Here is a 23067-nt window from a genome sequence, read left to right as displayed (position 1 = left end):
TCAGGCTCAGGGGCCAATGAGCCACCCTACACCCAACCAGATAAGGTCTCACGGAATAATAAGTCAACAATTCCCAGAAATCTACCTTTGCGACAAGGCCAGCATGAGGCACCTGGGAGAGTCTGAAAAGAAGACAAAAGAGAAAAATAAGATTCTTCAACACGGCATTGCTAGAGAGGATGTTTCCCTCTGAACTGCATTGGTACCAAGCACAGCAGGCATGTGACCCAAAAGCCTCTGCCATTTTTAGGGACAAGCAGGAACAGCTCAAAACCTTCATTCCCCCAGACTCAGCAGACATTTACAGCTGGCAGGGCTACTGCTTTGGCAGCGTTGATGGGTACTAGGGCGACCCCTTATGGCCAATCAGTATACCACGTATGGTGAAGCATTCCAGCTTCCAAGGCCAGCATCTGTGGCCTCAGCCCCAAGAGATGCAGGACTAACTAGCTGACTAACCATTAGACACCTCTGTGCCTTTATTCCATGTCTTAAAACAGGAATTACAACAGCACCCACCACATAGGTTTCCTATGAGGATCAATGGGGATAATCTGTATTAAATCATAGACCAAGCCTGGCAGAGCAAATATAAAATAGATGACTGCTGTATTATTATCCCCACTCTTGTTACCATTTAAAATTCAACCTCATTGTGGAGCTGAATTTAGAGACTCACACCGTCCATCACATTGTTACCCAGGAAGTCTTCTTTAGAGGACTTATCACAATTTGTAAATACTTTCCTTTCTTGCTCACTTTATGATTGCCTGTCTCCCCCACTGATACACAAGCCCCAAGAACGCCGGCATCTTGCTCCTTGTTCATTAAGGAGCCTGGCCCATGCATGATGAGAAACTCAGAGATGCTCAGGTAACTCCTGAAGGTCTGCCCAGCTAAGCCCATTATACAGGAAGGAAAGTTGAGAGCCAGAGAGGGAGAGGGGTTCGCCCAACCTGGAGCTCCTGGCTCCAGTGCAGTGGGGTCTGCCACACCTCAGCCCCGCCCCCTCTCTCGGACCACCGACTCCGACTACCTCTGGAAGAGAGCCGCGGGCAACTGGGGTCCTCATCTGTATCCCCACACCCGCTCTCACAGGGGCTCTCCAGAGCCGGGATCTGGGGTCCCCGCAGGAGCGGCTGGTCTTGGCCACTGTCCTCATCAGTGGGGCTGCCAGGCTCCCCCTCCACATCATAGGCTTCGGGGGCCAAGCGCGAGGGCAGAGGCCCCTGGGGCTCTGCAGGGACCATGGGCTCATCGGTGAAAGTCAGCCAGGGGCCGAGCTCGGGGTTCAGTCTCCTGGAACGCCGCACGGGGCACACAGAGCTCTCCGGCTTCCTCCCCAGCTTGGTCCCTGGCCTTTTCCGGCCCCATTCCTCCTCGTCCTCTTCCTCTTTTTCTTCTTCTTCCTCCTCCTCTTCTTCCTCCTCTTCCTCCTCCGGCTGCAGCCTGGCCGACCGGCTGACATGCCCTTTCACCTTCAGCCTCAGCGGGCGCAGGCTGGGTCTGGGCCCTGAACTCTTGGATGAAGGTGAGACCCTCACCTCCTCCATGAGGCCCGGGTGGCCGGCAGAGGCCTGGCTGTCCTTGGGCCGGGGCCGGGGCGTGAGGGAGGCGTAGACAGGTGTGGCCAGGCGGTAGGGTTTGCTGACATCGCAGAGGACATCTTGAGCCAGAAGTTCCCTCAGGATGGAGAACTCGGTCCAGGCGGCTTTGGAAGGGTGCTGGGACCGAGGCCGGGGTCGGACCTGCTTGGCGGGGCTGCTGCTGGGCTGGGGAGCTGGCTCTGGCGCCTGTGTGGGCAGCTTCCTCTGTGGGAGGCAGTAGGTGTGCATGTAGCGGATGAGTTGCACCATGGCCTGCATGTCCTCCTGGGAAACCTGGGCGCTGGGGTCTGTCCTGCCCAGCGCTGGTGAGTCCCCGGGGGAGGCTGGAGCCAGCTGGGGGCTTGGGCAGTCCTCGCCCGCCTCCTCATCCTCCTTGGTGGGGAGCCGGGGACTCAAGGATGGTGGTGGCTGCAGGCCTCTATCCGGGGACAGAGCTTTAGCCCGGGGGCAGGACGGTGCCGAGGTGAGGTGCTTGTGTAGCTCCGTGCAGCTCCGGCTCTGAGGGTGCGGCGTGGGGGCCTTCCTGTCTTGGGGGCCGTCCATCTGGAGAGGGAAAGAGGCCACAGTGAGGAGGGAGACCCGCACGGCTTCTCCCCGCTGCCCACAGCTGCACCATTGGCCAGGCCCAGCCTGTCTCTCCAGGATGATCATGCTGGGTTTCATTGCTCCATCCCCGGCTTCCAGCACAGAACCCGGCACTTGACAGCACTCAGGGGATGAGGATGAAGGAGCGGCCAGCCTCCTAACAGGGACCCCAGCTATGGATCCCGCCCTTTCCAGGTTTACTGCCAAAGCCCTGTTCTGACTACCCTGCTCCCCTGCGCGGAGCCCTCGGTGAGAGCGCCAAGAAGTACATTAGTGGCTGCTTGGGGCTGGGCGTGGGAACAGGGACTGACTGTAAATAGAGACACTGGGGATCTTCCTGGGAGGATGGAAATGTTCTAAAACTGGATTATGGTCATGGCTGCACAACTCTGTAAGTTTATTAAAAATCACTGAATCATACTTTTAAAACAGGTGCCTTTTATGGTATGTAAACGGCACCTTCATAAACCTCTTTAAAAAAAAAAAATCAGTAGCTTTCCAGTGCCCGTGTAGTAAAGGGGAAGCCCCTGGCCAGGGGTGCTCTGCAACGTGGCCCCAGCCAACTGCCCTCTCCAGACTTCTCTGCCTTCACTCTTCTACAGAGGGGTTCCACCCCCAGAGCAACCGTCTCTCTGCTGAGCCCAGGCCAGCTGTCCTGCTGTCTCTCATGCCCCCTCCCCCGGCAATGCTTCCGAACCTCCCAGAGGGCAGGCTGGCTCACAGAGGGGCTTAGCTGCCGCCTCTTTGATGTGAGGGATGGCCGTCTCTTTGGGGAGGCCAGCCAGGGCAAGTAGGGAGGGAGCACAGGGAGAGGGTCCCCCCCTCCCCCACCTTCGGGGAGACCAGGAGGGGACAGGCTCCTACACTGAGCTATGATCTGAGAAAGATGCCCTCCTGAGTCTGCCTGACACTGCAACAGTGTCTAGGAACAAGAGGAAGGGCTGAGTGCAGGCTCTGAGTAACAGGAACACTGGGAAGTCACCTTGGAAACCCCTCCTTGGAGGTCTCAGAAGATGGAGCCCAAAGAGGGAAAAGGATTTGCTTCCCTCCTGGGTGTTCACGATGGTGCTTTCAGCTCTCTGATGCGCCCCACCCCCAGGAGAAATTCAAACTCCTCCTTGTGGTCTCCATGGTACCAACAAAGATATTATGCTGGGTTCTGTCACCTCATTAGAATAAGCTTCCTGAGGGCAGGCCACAGCCTCCTTGTCCCAGCTGTAACTCAACATCTAAGACTGCCTGGAACACTGAGGTTGAGTTGGCTTTTTTTTTTAATATTTATTTATTTGGCTGAGCTGGGTTTTAGTTGAGGCATGTGGCATCTAGTTCCTTGACCAGATTGAATCTGGGCCCCCTGCATTGGGAGCGTGGACTCTTAGCCATTGGACCACCAGAGAAGCCCCTACAGTTCACTCTTGAACCAGACAGGGGTTCCACACAGTGGAAAATTCACGTGACTGATATAGTCTGTCCTCAGTACCCACGGTTCCTCTGCATCTATGGATTCAATGAACTCAGATCCTGCAGTACTGTAATATTTACTACTGACAAAAATCCACGTAGAAGTGGCCCTGTGCAGTTCAGACCCATGTAGTTCAAGGTCAACTGTACATGAAAAAGTCCAGGGCTCTATCTAGAACCCCGGACCAGCCTAGGTTTCAAGTAGTGTCCAGCACATCAGCAACAAGGGTTGTGTGAGGAGCAAAGAGTGAACTATGAATGTATTGAACTTGACGGCCTCTAACAAGAGTGGAAGGGTGCACCCCCTGCCCAGAGACCCTCCTGGAGGAGTCCTGGGTGGGTTTGGGGGCATGTGTAGACATACCTTGACACAAGGCCGCTGATTTCTGGACCTGAGGCCTGCCTGGCGCCATGCGGTCCCTTCCTTCTGGCTATCGGAGGTCGAGGTTGGGTAGGACGTGGCAAGAAGGAGTTTCTGCAGCTGCAGGAGGAGCAGATGGGAGAAGCCAGGGCTGAGCTACAGCCAGAGACACAGGGAAGCACAGCTTAGGGAGAAGCTCGGCCTGGAGCCAGACCCCCAGGATGACCACACTCTGACCCCATCATCGTGGGAGCGTGGAAGACCACAGGGAGGGCACTCAATGGCCTAGGATACACTAAGTACAGAAAGCAGGTTGTGTAGCAATGCCAAACAGACACAAGTATCCCAGTAAAATGTTAAGTCCTTTTCAGAGTGAGTAACCCAAGAGAAATATCTATGATCTTCAGAAACCCAGACAGATCTCGGGTGATGTCTACCCACGCTACCACTGAAATATGATGCACACACTTGATTGGGACTCTCTACACACACTTGTAGTACACACATGCACACATACACGGTCTGGATGGTGAGGTCCCACAGTGTTTCTTTGGTGTAGGATTTTAGCTGATTTTCCTCTGTTCTTTTTGTTTAATCATATTGTTTAGAAAATTGATTCTTTACCTTAACAAGTAATACTTGGAAATGGTAAAAAATACACATACCACAAATACTGACGGGTAGACAACGGGAAGCTAGTCTCCCTCCTGTCCAAGGTCCCAGAGACAACTGCTATTAACCACCTTCTTGTGACCCTTTCCTGAGGTGGGACTCAGAAATATATACATACACAACACAAGAATGCATATATGTACACATCACCTCCAACCAAGCCAGCTGTTTTCACACGAGTGGAAGCATCCTAAGCTGATGCTTGTCTGGCTTTTATAATTTTTCTATAAAAGTTGATAAGCTTTTCACACTTCTACACCCAGAGGAAAGGTGCTCAGTGTATTCCAGCCAACAAAGCAGGGAGCTGAGCGCACCTGGGGGTTTCGCCGGTGATCCTACCACAGCCAAAGCTGAGAACAAGTCAGGAAGCTGAGAGGTTTTTGTTTTAGCACTGAGTGTTTCCTCAGGAGACATGACCCCCCAGTGGGATTGCCAAGGGCCCGGGAACCACAGAAAAGGCCACTCCCACTGCCCTAGGAGCTAGAGGAGCCACACGACCCTACCGAGACCCCAAACCAGCATGTGCATGTCTGTGATTCTCTGACATGGACAGGAAAAGATGGTCATACCAGAGCAAGGGACCTGGTTCTAACCCAGTTCAACCCAACTCACTGTGAGACCTTGGGTGAGTCCTTTTCTCCTCCTGGCCTTGCTTTCTCCAAGGTTGTGAGTGTGCATGGATGTGCGTGTGCATGTGTGTGTGTAAAACAGGAGCAGGCAGACTAAATAATTGGGTCTTTTTTGATTCAGGGGTCCCTGTAAGGATACGAGAGAAGCTGCTAGCCTCAGAAAACACACACGTATGCAGAGGTCCATGGGTTCTGCATGTGGACTCTCTGGGACCCATGACTCCAGGTTAAGAATTTGTATAAATTCTCAGGGCCTTTCTAGAACTATGTTGGAATGTGGGGAGTCTAGATGGCAAGTGTCCTGTGTGCCTAGCATAGCGCCTGAAACAGAAGTACAGCAAGGCGTGAGGGGGAACAACCAACTGGCGACCAGCAGGGGTCGCTCTCTACCTCTCTACTCAGGTGTGGCTCCTCTGCAGAGTCCTATTCAGAATTCCTCTTGTTACTACCACAACCATTACTACTGGGCTCCCCAGGTGGTGCAGTAGGAAAGAATCCACCGGGCATGCAGAAGACGCAAGAGATGTAGGTTTGATCCGTGGGTCGGGATGATCCCCTGGAGAAGGAAATGGCAACTCACTCCAGTATTCCTGCCTGGAAAATTCCGTGGACAGAGGTGCCTGGTGGGCTATATAGTCCATGGGGTCAAAAAGAGTCGGACGTGACTGAGTGACTGAGCACACACGTGCTCACACACACAAAGTATTACTACTACTAATACTGGGCTTCCCTGGTGGCTCAGCTGGTAAAGAACCTGCCTTAAGTGCAGGAGACCTGGGTTCGATCCCTGGATTCGGAAGATCTCCTGGAGAAGGGAACAGTTACCCACTCCAGTGTTCTGGCCTAGAAAATTCCATGGACTGTATAACCCACGGGGTAGAAAAGAGTCGGGCATGACCAAGTGCCTTTCACTTTCACTTTTCACTTTTCCACTACTACTACTACTACTAACACCATGGCTGACGGTTGTGACTATCACTTAGATAGCATTTATTGAGCCATTTCTTTGTACCAAGCACTGTTCTAAGTGCTTTACATTATCTGCTGTACTCCTCCCAACCGCCTTTGAGATAAGCACTACTATTAACCCCACCTTACAGACCAGGAAGCTGAGTCAGAGAGAGGCACAAGAGCATTCACTGGTGGGGCTGAGATTCAAACCCAAGAGATCTGATTCTAATCAGAAAGGACGCTCGACCCTCATCAGCAGGAGCATAACATGGGACTGAACACACTCTAGAGTCTGGCACGCACAGGTGCTAATTAAATGTTCCACACTGCTTTGGGGAACATGAAGTCAGCAGGAGAGAGGGAAAGCAGTCCTGGACTAGGAATCAGAAGACCTGGGTTCTAGCCCTTGCTGGCACGTCAACTTGTGTGATCCTGGGAGAGGCCCTCACCTCCCTGGGCCTCAGTTTCCCCAGAGGTGCACTTTATGATCACCAAGGGCCTGTCCAGCTCTAACTCTCCACGACCGAAGATCCCTGCCACCTCCAACAGGCCCTGACTTTCCAGCTAAGTCTCACCAGCCCTAGGAGTGCCAGTGATGAGGTAAGGAGCCCCAGACAGATGAGCTGGACTTCACAAGCCAGTACATCTGGGGTTCTGGCACCTTTAGCCTGCGACAAGAGCAACTGCTTTTGGCAACCTCTGAAATCCCTTTGGAATCTGAAAAGGCTGAGACCTTCTCCCCAGAAACCTGCAATGCCATGTGTACATTTCCACATTCCACGTGGATTCAGGTAGCATTTAACTTTTGCTGGTTAGAGTATGAACCGGTCCAACCCCTTTGGAGGTCAGGCTAGAAGTACTTGTCTAAACTGAAAAACCACATACATTAAGACCCAGGAATTTGTTTTCTAGGAATGGATCCACTTCCTCCTGGTGAAGGACACAGTCTAAAGTAATGGAACAATAAAAGAGTTGAAACAATGCACATATCCTCCAACCAGAGGATTAGTTAAAGAAGTTATGGTACCTTCTTATGAGGGAACACTATGCAGCTGACAAAAAGGATAAAACAGAGCTACCTCTGTTCATCTTAAAGTTTCCATGCCACACAATTCACTGAGAAAAGCAAGGTTTAGGCTGTGTGTAATGGAGGCTCCTTTTTGTCGTTAAAAAAAAAAGTAGAAGAGGAAAGTCACACAACAGATCAGTAACCATGGTTACATCTGGGGAAAGAAAAAGCCATTATGAGATGGGTAAGGAGGTTTTGCTTTTAACTCTCCATACTTCCTGCTTGCATTTTTCACTGTGTGTATATGTGTGGAAAAGTGAAAGTGAAAGTCAGCCGTTCAATCATGTCCAACTCTTTGCAACCCCATGGGCTGTAGCCCGCCAGGCTCCTCTGTCTATGGGGATTCTCCAGGCAAGAATACTTCCATTCCCTTCCATTCCCTTCCATTCTCCAGGGGATCGTCTCAACCTAGGGATGAAACCCAGGCCTCCCATATTGCAGGCAGATTCTTTACCGTCTGAACCACCAAGGGTCTGTGGAAAATATTTGCATTTAATTTCAAGGTTTAACGCACACTTAGGGTAAATCCATGAAATCCCAAAGGGCCTACAGAGTCGCAGGTTAAGCCCAGGGAGGCTGCCCACCACCAGTCCAGGCTGTCTGCCCTGAACCCTTGCCGGTGATGCACAGAGATCCCTGCAGGACCTAGAGCTGGTTTCCCTGCACCCACCACCCCTACAACCACACACCACATCTCAGGCCACCACCATCACTTCAGTTGGAAACAGATTCTCACCAGCGAGAGCTCATCCACCTCAGGGGCCGAGGCAGGGGGCCCCTCCAGAGAGGGGCTGGGGGGCGCAGAGGAGGGGATGGGTGATGCAGAAGCACAGGAGGGTGTGTCTCCATCATCCAGGGCTGGCAAGGCAGCCAGACTCACAACATCTTCAGGCATGTCATCCAGGGTTTTGGTGAGCGCTGCCAGGAGGGCCTCATTCTCACTGTCGATTATCTGCAGCGAGCAGAGAGGCAGAGAGGCGACACGGTTAGCCAATGCCTTGGGCTCAGCGACTTTGGATAGAAATCTGCTCTGTACCTGCAGCTGCACCACCACCGCCATCATCCTCCCGCCAAACCTGCTCAGATCTTCCCAGTTTCTTAGGAAAGCAGATGCCAAAGAAATGCGCTATGGACTCTAAGAATCAGAGATTTTCGAGCAGGTAGCAGGTGGTAACAGGAAGGGCCTTGGCTTAGGGTCACATGCTAATCAGGGGACACCCATCCCTTCCTCCAAGGACATCTCTTCATACCACAGCCTCCTGTGTCCAAACTCCTGGACAGAGTACCGAGGCTGGTCTATGCCACTGGCAGCCTCAGGTCAGCCTCTCTGACCCTGGGGCCCAGACAGCTGGTGGAAAGACTGGAAGCTTCAAGGTTCGACCGTGACAGTGACGAGCAGAGCAACAGGACAACAGCTGCCATGCCCCTGTGGGCTCCCAGGGCCCACAGCCTCATTCACTCATGGATGGGCAGGGCGGTTAGTGTGGTGGCTAGGAGCTTGGGATCTGGAGCTGGGGTGGATCCCAGATCTCACATTTACCAACTGTAACAACAGGACCTACTTCATAAGGCTATTGTCAAGGACTAAGTAAATATATGTAAGATGCTTGAACACAGGGCCCGGCACATAACAAGCACTCCTTACTACCACTCCCATCACCACCACTGTTACCACTGCCACTATGACTCCTGCCATAAGCATGACGGTGACAGTGAAGGTGACGATGACAGTGGTGGGGGGTGAGGGCGATGACGATGGCTGTGGCGGGGGCAGTTCCTCCCCTCCCCTCCCCACTCTTCCTTCTCCTAACACATACATACTACTATGTGCTTGGCGATGACTGGAGACTGGTGGTACAGACTGGTAGCTCACGGAGTTTACCCTCCAGTGGAGAAAAGAGTTAAACAAGGAAACAAAACTAGATCATTTCAGAGAGTGAGAAAGCCTGGGAAAAAAAATAAAAGGAAGCTGTGATGCAGAATAAGAATGCGGTAAAGATTTATAGGCTATTTACAGCAGTCAAAGAAGGCTGCTCTGAGCAACTAATACTGAAACTTAGGCTTGAAAGATGAGAAGGTACCAGCCAGGCAAAGAGCTGAGGAAAGACGATTCCAGGCAGACTGAAAACCTAGTGCCAAGACCAGGGACAAAGGGTTTGGCTGATGAAAGAAATAGAAAGGCTTCGTAAATACTGCCTCAGGTAAACGCCACAATAACCCTTGTGGGGGTGGGGTTGTTGTTCTTCAGTCACTCAGTCATTTCCAACCCTTTGTGACTCCATGGACTGCAGCACGCCAGGCTTCCCTGTCCTTCACCATCTCCCAGAGCTTGTTCAAACTCATGTCCATCGAGTCGGTGATGCCATCCAATCATCTCATCCTCTGTCGATTCCTTCTCCTGCCCTCAATCTTTCCCAGCATCACAGTCTTTTCTAAGGAGTCGACTCTTCGCATCACGTGGCCAAAGTATTGGAGCTTCAGCTTCAGCATACGTCTTTCCAGTGAATATTCAGGATTGATTTCATTTAGGATGGACTGGTTTGATCTCCTTGCAGTCCAACAGTCTCTCAAGAATCTTCTCCAACACTACAGTTCAAAAGCATCAAGTCTTTGGTGCTCAGCCTTCTTTATGATCCGATTCACACATCCATACATGACTATTGGAAAAACCACAGCTTTGACTATGGAACTTTGTCAGCAAAAAGTCCACTATCATATTAGATGGTGACTGCATCCATGAAATTAAAAGATGCTTGCTCCTTGGAAGAAAAGCTATGAAAAACCTAGATAGCGTAAAAAGGGGGGTGGGGTACTATTCTAATTGCCATTTTGCATTTGAGGAAACTGAGCCTCATGGAGGTTGACCAACATGTCCTGGGTGCATTTAATTCATTCACACAGCAAATCCGGGGCAGAGGCAGAGCTGACACAGAGCACAGCACACACAGATGAACTGACAGGCTTCCTTCTCTGATGTCTCAGATCTCTGACACGAGAGTCTGCACGCACACTCCCAGCTCACCAGCCCTGCACGGAGATCACCCTGCTTCCAGTTGAGGCACTGAGCGTCTCACTCAGTAAAGCCCAGCTACTGGGCTTGTGCTGGCAGGAGGCCTGTCTGTCACATGATGTCTTAACCAGCGCTCTTTCCCATCCCAGGTCAGGCTGTTTATCCTTTCTTCAGGAAGTTCATCTGAAATACACATCCCGTGACGGCCTTTTGGCTGTACTAAATCTGTTTCAGGCCTTGCAGCCAGAGCAGCAGCTGAGTAATTCGAAGGGGGACATGGGGAGAAGAGAACAAATGTGGTTGTGACTTTGCAAGACAGCTAAGAATAAAAGAAAGGTCAAAGGAAGGTTTCAGGTTAGCCTGACCTGGGCCCCCAGGATGGAGGTCCAAGGGCAGGTCCAGGAATTCCAGTTCAGGAATGCAAAAGAGCTCAAGGGGCAGCCCCAATCCCCATCCACAGGCCGGACCCCCAAACCTGTGTTTCCAGAGCAATCAGTCCAGCCTGATGGGGAGTTAAGATCTTGGACATGGGGCTCAAGGACTACTCTTGGGGTTGACTGGGGGGCACTCTACCACTGACAGGGTGACCTTGGGTAAGTCATTTCCCATTTCTAAGCCTTGAAGCTTTGGGGGAAGACCTGGTCCCCAGTCAGTTTCCCTCCAAGGGTTACTAGGGAGGCCGGTCTGGAGGCAGCCACACAAGGGCTCTGTGAATTGTTCCTGGCCTAGCTCAGTGCCTGGGGCGTGGGAGGCTCCAGGCAGACTTGATGAATGGAAGAATGAGTGAACCAAAAATGAACTCTGACCACTGGGGAGATTAGTCTCAAAGAACCCATTCCAGAGGGAAGTGATTCACAAGTCATTCAGTGTCATCAGCACTGGAAGGAAGGAGGGGTCAGGCTTTCACAGCCAGAGGAAAAAGGCCCAGAGATATTCTGAATTATCACAAGTATCAGAGCTGGAAGGGCCTGTGGGGGTCACACAGTGACCAGGGAAGTCAAACATGCAGCTTGTGGGTCCCATCCCTCATGCCCCCACCCAGTGCTCCTTCCATGCCCTTTCTTAACACAACCCTCCAGGCAACACTGTGGATCATCTGGGTTGGAACTCACAGGGAAGCCTATTTGCCATTCTTTTTTGGGGTGGGGGGAATGAAGGTCCAGGAGAGACTTGTCAAGATCACACAGCAAGTTGGGAGGCGGGTAGGGAGGATGGTCAAGGACTTACTAGGTACTCGGCATGGTGCTGAAATGAATACCAGATGGTAGAGACCGCCAAGGAGCCCCAGCAGGTTACAAAATGACTAACAGAAGGCCTTCCCACTCTGTCCTCAGCCCTCCCTTAGCAGCTCCAGCTCGGAACAGCCAGGTGGGGTCAGGGAAGAGAGTCCGGCCCTGCCCTCGGCATGGTCCCATCAGTACCCCAGGATAATACATCACAGGGAGCCAGGCCGCCCCTCTCCTCTTCCCAGGCCCATTAGCTCAGCTCTCCCAGTTCTGCTTAGAAACGGAGTGCAAATTAATGGAGAGTTAATCAGCTGAGGAACGGATATTAATAGGCTCGTCCCCACCCCCAATCTTCCTGAGCGCTCTGAGGCTGGAGAAAAAGGAACCTTCAAGAAACCAGAGGGAGAACCTTCACTCTGAGCATCTAGAGGGGCCTGAGGGAAAGACAACAGAACAGAGTTCAGGCTCCCAGGGCCAGAAGAATACTCAGAAACTGCCCCCATTCACGGGGGTGCAGGAAACCCAGGAAGTCACTTTCCCTTCCTTTTTTCTGGGGGTAGGTCCACAGAGTCTAAAAGGACCCAGTGGCTCTCTCCCTATAACAGATTAAGGACCGCTGATCTAATCCGTGCCCTTTCCTCATTTCTCACCTGGGGAAACTGAGGCGCAACAAGGAGGAGCTACTAGCCCAAGGCCACACAGCACATGGTGACAAAACCAAACGCCTGCCTCCTCCAAAAATGTTTACTAAGTTTAGCCTACGGTGGCCCTGGCCCCAGTACTCTGGGCACACAAACAGAAGGTACTGTCCCTGCCTCCGGGGGCAGTTGTCAGCTCTTGTAAAGATAGCTGTTCTCCACTCTCTGGGTCTGTTTCCATAGCGATGGTGCCACCTGACTTGTGAGAACATGGCTCTGACTCAAGGCAGCATGCCTATACGACTGCCACTGGTCAAGTGAGGACTCTGTCCCAGTCAGTGGCGGAGGCGTATTAGAACCTCTGGGCTCTGAATTCCATCAAGGACTCTGGAATGGGTCATGTCTGGTCCTTGGCAGGAAAGAAAACATTGCAATCAGTTTCTTCATTCAACACCTATGACCGAGTCTTTTCAATTCAATGTGCAAGGGCCTCACAGAGGAACAAAATACGCTTGCCCTCAAGGAGCTTGAACTCTGAAGGTCACATGCATGCACAGGATGGGAGCCCAGAGAGGAAGTGACTGACCACCTGCGTTAGGAAGAGCTAACGTGAGAGCTGGGTGTTGAAGGATGTATTCACAGAAATATTTGTTAATTATTTAACAAATAAAGAAAGTGCTGGTCTCTGTGCACAGCCTGGGACCATGACAATTTACAGTGCTGTATCAGCCCCCAAGCTCCAGGGGTGGAGAGGGGATCGAGGAGGAATCAGGCACCGATCATGTAATCACCCTCGCAGAGGGGCACCGGGGTGTGATGGGTGGCGCAGGTTATGGAATGCAGGGAATGAAGGGGAGAGAGGCAGTGTACGCAGAGTTCCACCACAGTCCTGACCATCTCTGAAGATTCTTCTGCCTTCCTTGCTATGCAAAGAGCCCAAGGGCCACACCAGGCTGACTTGTGTCTGAGGCCATTTCATGCACATCGTAGGCTCCTGGCAGGAGCTTACTAGTGGGTCTGGCCAGTCTCTGAGTAGGCAGGGCCTGTACAGTTTAGGTGGGGATCGTCTTTAAGTTGCTAAGTGAAAGTCACTCAGTTGTGTCCAACTCTTTGCGACCCCATGGACTATAACAGTCCACAGAATTCTCCAGGCCAGAATACTTGCGTGGGTAGCCTTTCCCTTCTCCAGGGCATCTTCCCAACCCAGGGATCCAACCAGGTCTCTCACATTGCAGGCGGATTCTTTACCAGCTGAGCCACAAGGGAAGCCCAAGAACACTGGAGTGGGTAGCCTATCCCTTCTCCCGGGAAAAGGATCTTCCCGACCCAAGAATCGAACCAGGGTCTCCTGCGTTGCAGGCGGATTCTTTACCACTGAGCTATCAGGGATGGTCTTTAGGCAGCATCCAAATCCCTCTTGCTCATCAGTTCTCTATAACCTGAAAGCATTTCCTGGAAGTTGGCCCCACTCTGAGGGAGGGAATAGCAGAGCGCAGTTTGCCCCATGGTTGTGAGAAAGAATGGAGGCCCCGGATGGAGCCAGAACCAGACCGCAGTCCTGCTGATCCTCACACAACAGCGAGGGGATTGGGTTCCTGCATTAGAGTAAACTTACACTGACCCTTCCTAACTGTGTGGCCTTAGGCAAGTTACTTAACCTCTCTAAGCATCACTTTTCTCATCTGTAAAATGGGTTACTGATAATTTTTGTACTGATAGGTTAGAATAATCTTGGGGAAAATCCAACTCCTTCCCTGGTGGCTCAGATGGTAAAGAATTTGCTTGCAATGCAGGAGTCCCAGATTCTGTTCCTGGGTCAGGAAGTTCCCATGGAGAAGGGCATGGCAACCCACTCCAGTATTCTTGCCTGGAGAACTCAATGGACAGAGGTGGGTTACAGACAATGCGGTTGCAAAGAGTCAGACACAGCTGAGCCGTTATCACTTTCACTAATATGACCCAGAAGAGCAGGCATAATCTGGCCCCTGCCTAGCCTATCCCCACCCCCCATTTCCTGACACTTTCCCTTTAGCTATTGCCCTCCAGCTCTTCGGCTCCCCAACACAGCAAGCTTTCCTGCTTCCTGGCTCTGGGATCACCATGAGGCTCCTTTGTCCTCCTTCAGCTGAAGCATCTCTTAGAAAGGACTTTCCTGACCACCCAGTTTCTTCAGACGCTCCTCATCCCAGGTTTATTCTTATTGTGCCCATGTCCCTAGTGACCACTGTTTGACTATGTATTACCTGATCTAGGGTCAATCTTCCCTCTAGACCGTAGAGTCCACTGTTGAATGCAGTGTCTGACACACATAGGGAGCTCCATAAACATTTCTAGAAGGAATGATACAATTTGTCAGTGGAATTATTTGAGATGATACTCTTGGCACACTGACTTGGCACATGGTATGTTATTATTGTTGTTATTGTTATTACTATAATTATTATTATATTGTCAGACAGGCACAGAGAGATATGCATTCTTCCTCCAGTGTTTATATAGGAGCATATTTCAAGTGAAGAATAATAACTCCAAATGTACTCATCACCCAGTTTCAACATGGTTAATCTTATTTCACCTATTACTCTCCATGCTGCACACCCACACATGCAAATGCATGCAGGGATTGCTTTATTCTGAAGCAAATCCCAGACATCACATTATCGCACATTAGAGGCCTTCTTAAAGGAAACGTGCCTCCAGGACTGTGGGGCTCACAGGGGAAGAGGCACAGATATGAACTGCAGGTTCTGGCATTGCTTCTTCTTAAAGACCCTCTATGGGAGGGGGGAGGGAGGTTCAAGGAGAGAATATATATAAATATAAATAATTATGACTGATTTGCATTGTTGTACACCAGAAATCACTACAACATGGTAAAGCAGTTATCCTCCAATTTAAAATTTTTTTAAAAAATAAAAATAAAGAAAAAACAAATAAATAAAGAACCTCTAGGTACCAATGGAAATATGGAGATAAATACACTCCTGCCTGAGAGTTGTTAATAAAATTAAGTGAGTGAACATACATACACAGGGACAGTCCTGCCACAGAGAATGGGAGTCAGTCCCATTATGGTGTCAGCCATTATGGCGTCAGCATGGTTATAAAGCTCTGGCTTAGGAGGCAGGCAAACTGGGTTTCAATCTAGTTCAGCTACTAACAAGGTAAATCACCCTAGGCGTGTAGCTAAATTTCTCCAAGCCTCAGTTTCCTCATCTGTAAAATGAGGAGATAATCTCACTTGCTTCACAGAGTGGGAATGAGAGTTCAGTGTGATCATTCAAGGAAAGGAAGAACTCGCTCTAGCTCACAGAGAGACTCGGTTCTGACTAGGGGCATGGAGAAAGTAGCTCTTCCCAGTCCCCACTTCCCAGAGGCGATAATACTGCCTCTGAGAGGGTGAGAGCTGCCCAAGACCAAGTGCAGACCCAGGACAACAGACAGGGTCCCAATAGCTGTAGTGGATGAAGAGTCTTCTTTGCATATGCAAGTGGAGAAGAAGGTGACTCAGGGCAGCCAGGCTTTCAGGGGCAGAGAGAGGCACGAGTGAGGCAGACGGTGGTGAGGTTCGGAGGGCGTACCTGGAAGAGCTCCAAGTCATCAGGGCTGTACTCGCTGGGGTCAGTTTCGGAGTTCTCTGGGCACCACTGCAGCTCCTCAAAGCAGGTGGCTGAGTCAAAGTCATTGGCATCCAGCTGGGAGAGGTCGAGCTCAGGAAAGTCAGCGCAGAGTTGTTCCTCCCCAGATCCCCCACCCTGAGGAGACAGGTAGAAAGGAGGTGGGTCAGAGCTGAGCCTGGCTAGACCCAAGAAGGGACCCTCCTACTTAGGATACTGGCAGTCTGAACCTTTGGCTGCCTTTGTCTAGGGCCTGATTTTGCCAAGTGACCAAGAAATGCAAAGATCTACTTCATCCTCTTGCAATTGTTGAAACTACCAGGAGGTAGGTCAGGCTCAAGCATTACAAATGCCCCTGCCTGCTATATCTTCCCTTCTCCTCCACACTCCCATACACCCCTCAAAGCCCTGCCCACATAGGACCTCTTTTCTCTTCCCAGAAATGTTTGGTTGAAAACTTGATTACAACCTGTAAATAGAGAACTACTCCTTTCTATAACTGTTCCCATTTGAAAGGGGATTTCTAGAAGGCAACAATCCTTCTATATGAATAAGGAAACAACAAAAAGCAAGAACTGACATCATTGAGTGATTGCTGCATTCTAGAAAAACACTCAAGTTCCCAGAAATAATTGTCATGTCTAAAAGGGTAGATGATTACCCATCAGCAGACAATAGGTAAGTAAAAGTATAACCATCTATATCATGGAATACTACAGTGCTGTTGAAAAGAATGAGGGCATTATGTATGTTATCATATCATACATGCATATCATGTTAAATCTAACCTGCAGAACATTGGCAGGTAAAATACTATCCCACACGTGTAAAAAGAATGAGACACACTCAAGCCGCACACTGTTGATGATAATACATATGAGAATACGGTGCCAATACATAGGAGGTTTAGAAGGCCATAAGTGGTGGGTGGGGTAGAAGAGAGTCAGGAAGGACCTGGTAACAGCACTGACTAAACCGGTGCTTCTCAGAGTGTGGTCCCAGCAGGGGCAGCACCACCCGGAACCTGATGGAAACAATGCAGATTCGCAGCCTAACCCAGACGATAGACTCAGAAAGCGATCGCTTTCTCACCCTGGTCTCCCAGGTTTAACAGTTACCAAGGGACTTCCCTGGGGATCCAGTGGTTAAGACTCCAAGCTTCCAATGCAAGGAATTAAGATCCTGCATGCCACTGGGAGCAACCAAGAAATTTAAAAATTAAAAAAAAAAAAGTTACCAATAGAAGGGTGCCTTGCAGATTCAGAAACAGCCTGAGCTGGGGGAGGCTGACACAGAAACAGGATACCATGGACACTGGGGTCCAGCGTCTATGAATCACAATCCCCATGTACCAGCTGTGATACCTTGGGCAAGTCCCTTCACCTCTTTGAAGCTCAACTATCTCGTCTGTAAAATGGGATAATAACATCTGCCTCATACAGTTAATATTAAATGAGGCAATGCTATAACTTGGCTTGGTAAGTGCTCAATAAATGGTAGCAAGCAGGAATGGTGACAAATTTTAAAAAATAATATAAAACAGAGTTTCATGGCAGGCAGAGATGGGTGGAACCTCCTTTGAGAACAGAAAGAGGCCTGCGTGACACTGAAGAGAAATAGGTTTTATCCAGGCCTTTTCCTTAATTGTTACCACTTACTAGGCCTCATAAATTATGAATAAATGTATATTATTAGCTCAACTTGACACAGGAAAAAGGCTTTTATCTGAATTTGGGTCAAATGTCTTAATTGGCATTTTGCAAGAATCCTGTACACCCGGGCGGCACCAAGGCTGGTTCTCGCAAGCAGCCAGTCCCTGCTTTCAGGCCAGGTAGCACATGCCCAGAGAGTGCAACTCCAGGGACACTCCCAACCGTGCCTGCCCTCTATCTGCCTGGTCTTCCTCCGAGCCACATGTGTTCAACACTCATGGGAACTAAGCCCTGTGTCACTCGGTGAGGATTCTCAGCCGCCTCCTGGGGCTGCCTCCTCCTCCCCTACTGAGTCGGCTCATGGGGGTACAGTGGTCTTGCCTGTTCTAAACAGACGTTTGGTTTGTTTTCAGTTTTTGGCTGTGAGGAACAAGCCTACAGTACTTGTGTACAAGTCTTTGCGTGATAAAGACTCATACATCATGCAATTTTCTCTCTCTTGGGAATTGCTTGCTCATATGGTAAGTGTCTGTGCATGCGTGCTCGGTTGTGTATGACTTTTTGCAACCCTATGGACTACAGCCCGCCAGGCTCCTCATCCGTGGAATTCTCCAGGCAAGAGTACTGGAGTGGGTTGCTATTCCCTTCTCCAAAGCATTGGTGAACCTTGATAAAAGCTACCTGAAAAACTGCTCTCCAATGTGGATGTGCCATTGCCCACTCCCACAGGCTGTATGGAAGTTCCTATTGTTCCAGGCCCTCATTAGCACTTGGTTTTGTCAGTATTTAAATGAGCCGTGCATGATACCGGGGGCCTGCAAACCTTATATTAAATGCTACTATGAGGCAGGCCCTGTGATGTATAAGACTCAGTGCATTCCTTTATGATTTGCCATCTCAGTGGGAAAAGAAAACACATACATATTTCATTACAGATTTTGTTAGTGCCACAGCGGAAACAAACCAGGTGCACTGATGGAGGACAAGAGAGGGAGGGGAATCTACTTAGATGGGGTTGACCAAAGGCTTCCTGGAGAAGCCAACGTCTGGTTTGAGACGTGAAGGAGGAGCCAGGCAGTTGAAGGTGTGGAGAAGGTTTCAGGCAGAGATCCAGGTGGGGACCAAGCCTAGAGTGTCGGGCACTGCCCACAGGCCAGTGAGGCTGCAGCTCAGCCCTGGAGTAAGGGGAGGGAGAAGATGCCTTCAGAGAGGCAGTGGAGGCCAGCTCAAGTAGGGACTGGATGGATTTGGGTCTTATGCCAAGTGTGATGAGGGCGGTGGCACTAGTGGTAAAGAACCCGCCTGCCAATGCAGGTGACATGAGACATGTGGGGGTTCAATCCCAGGGTTGGGAAGACATCTTGAAGGAGGGCATGGCAACCCACTCCAGTATTCTTGCCTGGAGAATCCCCATGGACAGAGGAACCTGGGGGGCCACAGTCCATGGGGTTGCAAAGAGTCGGACACGACTAAGGCGACTTAGCACACAAGCATGCACGTGGTGGGGGTGGGGCCAGTGTAGAAGCAAGCGGGTGGGCTAGGCTGACTAGCATCCAGTAGAGACTCAGGCGGGAGGGCTGGGAGGACCGAGGCCCTCCACTGAGGGCCTGTGGAGCAGGAGGAAAGGCCAAAAGCAGAGACACAAAGATGCTCAGCAACTGGCAGCTGGCTGGCCAGCAAAGCCCCCACCTATAAGCTCTTTGGGGAACTCTTTATATATTCCAGAATCAGCCCATCCTAGTAACTCAGAGCAGCCACCTCTGTAAGACTTGCCTCTTGAATCTTATAAACAAGTTTTAAATCAGAATTCCAGAATTTCAGATCAGCAAGGAACCAGCTGTCCCAAGAGGTTGTCCAGGTCTTTGTGGACAATTCAGGAGACCCCTTTCAGAACCAGATATGGTATGCGTGCACAATGCATGTGTGTGCAAGGAATTCAGACTGAACCTCTGAACCTCTTAACCTTTCGTAGACACAGCTAAGAACTTCTGACTCGCCTTCACTTGGCACATATAGACACTGAGGTCCAAGGAGGATAATGGATTAGCTCAGGGTCATCCAATGAGAATCCTTCCTATGAAAGCCATGCCACTGCCTTTACAAAATACCATCAAGGGGCCATGACCACTGCACTTATTGATTTACAGAGCAGCTCGACACACTCACAGTGTACCTAGGACATAAAAACAAAGAAATCTCAGCTTCGAGGCCTTGTCGATTAGGGCTGAGGCCACTCTCTGGCTAAAAACCATTAAGCGTTGCATTAACAGTGATTTCTCTGGCCCTCTTCATATTTAGAGAGGCTTTTGGAGGGGTGCTTCAGGTGACCTAAAGGGCCTCTAATGCGGCCGGCTCCTGTAGGCCCCACTCACAGAATGGTGGGGGCAGGGGCGTCAGAGCACAGGCTGGCCACTATGACTGAGCGCTTTCTATACACCGTGGGCCAGGCCCAGTGCTTCATCTGCATTCTCTCACTGGATTCCTCTAACAGCGCTGCAGGTGCACCGTGGACCAGGCCCAGTGCTTCATCTGCATTCTCTCACTGGATTCCTCTAACAACGCTGCAGGTGCACCGTGGGCCAGGCCCAGTGCTTCATCTGCATTCTCTCACTGGATTCCTCTAACAACGCTGCAGGTGCACCGTGGGCCAGGCCCAGTGCTTCATCTGCATTCTCTTACTGGATTCCTCTAACAACGCTGCAGGTGCACCGTGGGCCAGGCCCAGTGCTTCATCTGCATTCTCTCACTGGATTCCTCTAACAACGCTGCAGGGCAGGTGTCACTGTCCCCGTTACCACCAACGAGGAAACTCGGAGATCCCGTCACCTGTATTGATCTGCCAGGGCTGCCATAAGAGAGCACCACAAACTGCGTGGCTCAAACAACAGAAATACTTTGCCTCCGCGTTCTGGAGGCGGGAAGCCTGAGATCAACATGCTGGCAGGGGTGCTGCCTTCCGAGGCCTCTCTTGTTGGCAAGTGGATGGCGTCTTCTCCCTGTGTCTCTCTTCCCATCATCTTCCTCCTACACATGCCAGGCTCCGTGTCCAAATTTCCCTAGATTAGGCCCACACTGATGACCTCATTTTAACTCGATGACCTCTGTACTAGAGACCCTATCTCCAGATAAGGTCACATTTTGAGGTAATGGGGATTAGGAGGCCAACATATCTTTGAATGGAGGATGCAGTTCAACCCTTAGCACCAAGGGTCCCAGAAACACAAAGCTGAGATTCCAACCCTGGGTCTCCTGGCTCCCTGCACAGCCTGTGCCATTGTCTGACATCCTGCTTCTGAAGGTAAGAAGGAACTTTTAAAATCATTTCCTCCCATTTATGGGCTTTCCTGGTGGCACAGTGGTAAAGAATCCTCCTACCAATGCAGGAGCCACAGGAGACACAGGTTCAATCCCTGGCTCAGGAAGATCCCCTGGAGGAGGAAATGGCAATCCACTCCAGTACTCTTGCCTGGAGAATCCCGTGGACAGAGGAGTCTGGCAGACTACAGTCCTTAGGGTTGCAAAGAGTCGGACACGACTTAGCAGCTGAGCATACATGCATGCATTCCCATTTATGGATGGGGAGACAGAGCTTTGGGAAAAGTCTGAGAAAGACCCAAGTCACAGGGTTAGCTTGCAGCTGAGCAGGGACAGGCCTGGGGCCACACGTGCTGTGCTGTGCGCTGGCCCCAGGCACAGAGCCCCCGGTGGTCCCCACCACAAGTCTGCTCACACCACTGCGGCAGGAACACCTCTGGCTGCTGCATCACCTGTACCCATTCCTCCAGCAACATCACATCCCATATCTAAGCAGGCTGCGGCTGCCCCAAGCCAGGGAGATAAACACTCCTGGCAATGGATTAATGGTGCTTCATCCAGGTTCACATAAGTGCCTTCATTGGAAGCTTGTGCATCTTGTCAGAAATCGATTCCCTGTTTAAGACAGAATGCCTCTGCAGGAAAAATTGGTGGCTCCACTTTCCAGACTACACTCAGCAAATCGCCTAGCTTAGCGCGCCTGGCCAGAGCACATTCTCAGAGTTATACCTGGTGGAAGGAAGCGGGAGCGGGGAGGGGCAGCTGCACTAACAGAACCTGGGTGCTGGGCCTGCCCGCAGTCACTATGCATCCTTCAGTGGGTTGCCTCCTCTCTTGGGTTCTCACTGCCCCCTCTGGAAAAGAGAATATCAAACACACAGACCCTATGGACCCATCGTGCTCAAGCGATTGATATAATTTTGTACTTATCTAGTTTCTGTGATCCACATAGACTTTGGGATGAAGGCAGAATAAATAAATGAAATTTATGGAGGGGGAAACAAAGGTACAGAAGGAAGGTCTGTATTAACATGGAAAGAGGCCCAGACAAGAAAGACAAAGGGCTAAGCCTGGCTTGGTTACTAACACTCATCCTTTGAGATCAGGACCTAAATTTTGTAGCCTCAGTTTCTATCAACAAAATGGGGATAATAAAAGAATCCTACTTCACAATGTCCTTACAAAGATAAAACAACACAGGTCTAGATACCCAGTGAATGGTGGTCACAGATATAGCACTTAGAGTTGACATTCAAGTGACATTCACAGCTATAATACCTTCCCAGAAGGCAGGAAGGTAGGCAGTGGTCAATGTTCCCACTGCACTGATGGGCAGAGCAGGGCCTCTCAGAGGGTCAATGCTTCAAGAACTCGTCTCCTGACCCATCCCCTCAGTCCTAAACCTGACGCCCTCAATCCTGTTCCTTCAGCCTGCACCAGCCCCCACTCCAGTGTTACTGTGGCTCGTGGTTTCCCTTGGAGGATGACCTTGCCCTAATGGACAGACCACACTGGCTCGCTCTGGGCCTCACACACTCCTTGACTGCCATCTTGGATGCCCTAAGCACTGCCCTACTGCCCGCTTGGAGCCTCCTTCACTGACAAAGTTGTATTTGAAGGTCTCAGGCAAGTTTTCCCTTTTAAATGATTGGGCATGAGATCTATTAGGGGTACAGGTATGTAGCACTGGGCTCACCTTTCCTGCCTCCCTAACCGTGGCAGACACCACTAATCAAACACCGCTCTACTTCCCAATGAGCCCCAAGCATTTGCAACGAGGAACCTTCACGGCCACTGCTAATCCATTAGACCCAGCCTGGTCTAGACCTATGAGCCTGCGCCTCTATTTGCCTTCTAGGAAGGGAGGGAAGTAAGTACGCAGGAAGTCCCCACAGGGTCATTTCACTATAAAGATGTTTTCCTTTTTCTCCTCCCATCTCTGCTATTTGGCTGGCCTCCCACCCATTCCCCTTCCTAATGTGGAAGCCCACTGATCTTCCTTGAGGACATCATCCCTCCTTCCAACCCAGTCAGTCCAGGTGAGTACAGTCTGGCCAATTTAAAGGGTTTCATCCAGTGATGATGGCAACTGGTTCACAGCAGTGGTTCAGGGTGACCACCAGGAATGTGCTGGAGCATCTGGACAAGGGTGCCCAGCTGCTTGAATGTAATTCTGGAGACACTGAGAGACATTTTTGCTTCTGCCTGAGAATGAAGCCAGCACAGGGAATGCAGAGCAAAGAAGCAAAGAGAGATGTATTCCTGAGAAAAGAG

General features: G+C 50.7%; 1 protein-coding gene across 4 annotated transcripts in view; it reads right to left on the bottom strand.

Moving 5' to 3' along the window:
- PPARGC1B (PPARG coactivator 1 beta) overlaps positions 1–23067 on the bottom strand; it is a 119069-nt gene that overhangs the window by 19134 nt on the left and 76868 nt on the right. For 2 of the 4 annotated variants that reach the window (XR_011464862.1, XM_070374616.1), the window contains exons 2-7: positions 15791–15964; positions 14453–14539; positions 8072–8287; positions 4018–4134; positions 1037–2150; positions 86–122 (exon numbers count right to left, since the gene is read on the bottom strand). Coding sequence is in view for 3 of the 4 variants with exons in the window: in XM_070374616.1 (XP_070230717.1) it covers positions 86–122; positions 1037–2150; positions 4018–4134; positions 8072–8287; positions 14453–14539; positions 15791–15964 (1745 nt within the window). In the remaining variant the exon portion in view is untranslated. The remainder of the gene's footprint in view (positions 1–85; positions 123–1036; positions 2151–4017; positions 4135–8071; positions 8288–14452; positions 14540–15790; positions 15965–23067) is intronic. The other 2 variants (XM_070374617.1, XM_070374618.1) reach the window with 1 other exon arrangement.

Source organism: Bos mutus, chromosome 7, assembly GCF_027580195.1.
Source record: "Bos mutus isolate GX-2022 chromosome 7, NWIPB_WYAK_1.1, whole genome shotgun sequence".
NCBI lineage: Eukaryota > Metazoa > Chordata > Mammalia > Artiodactyla > Bovidae > Bos > Bos mutus.
Note: the sequence above shows the minus strand (reverse complement) of the source record. Positions and strands in the feature narration are given on the sequence as shown.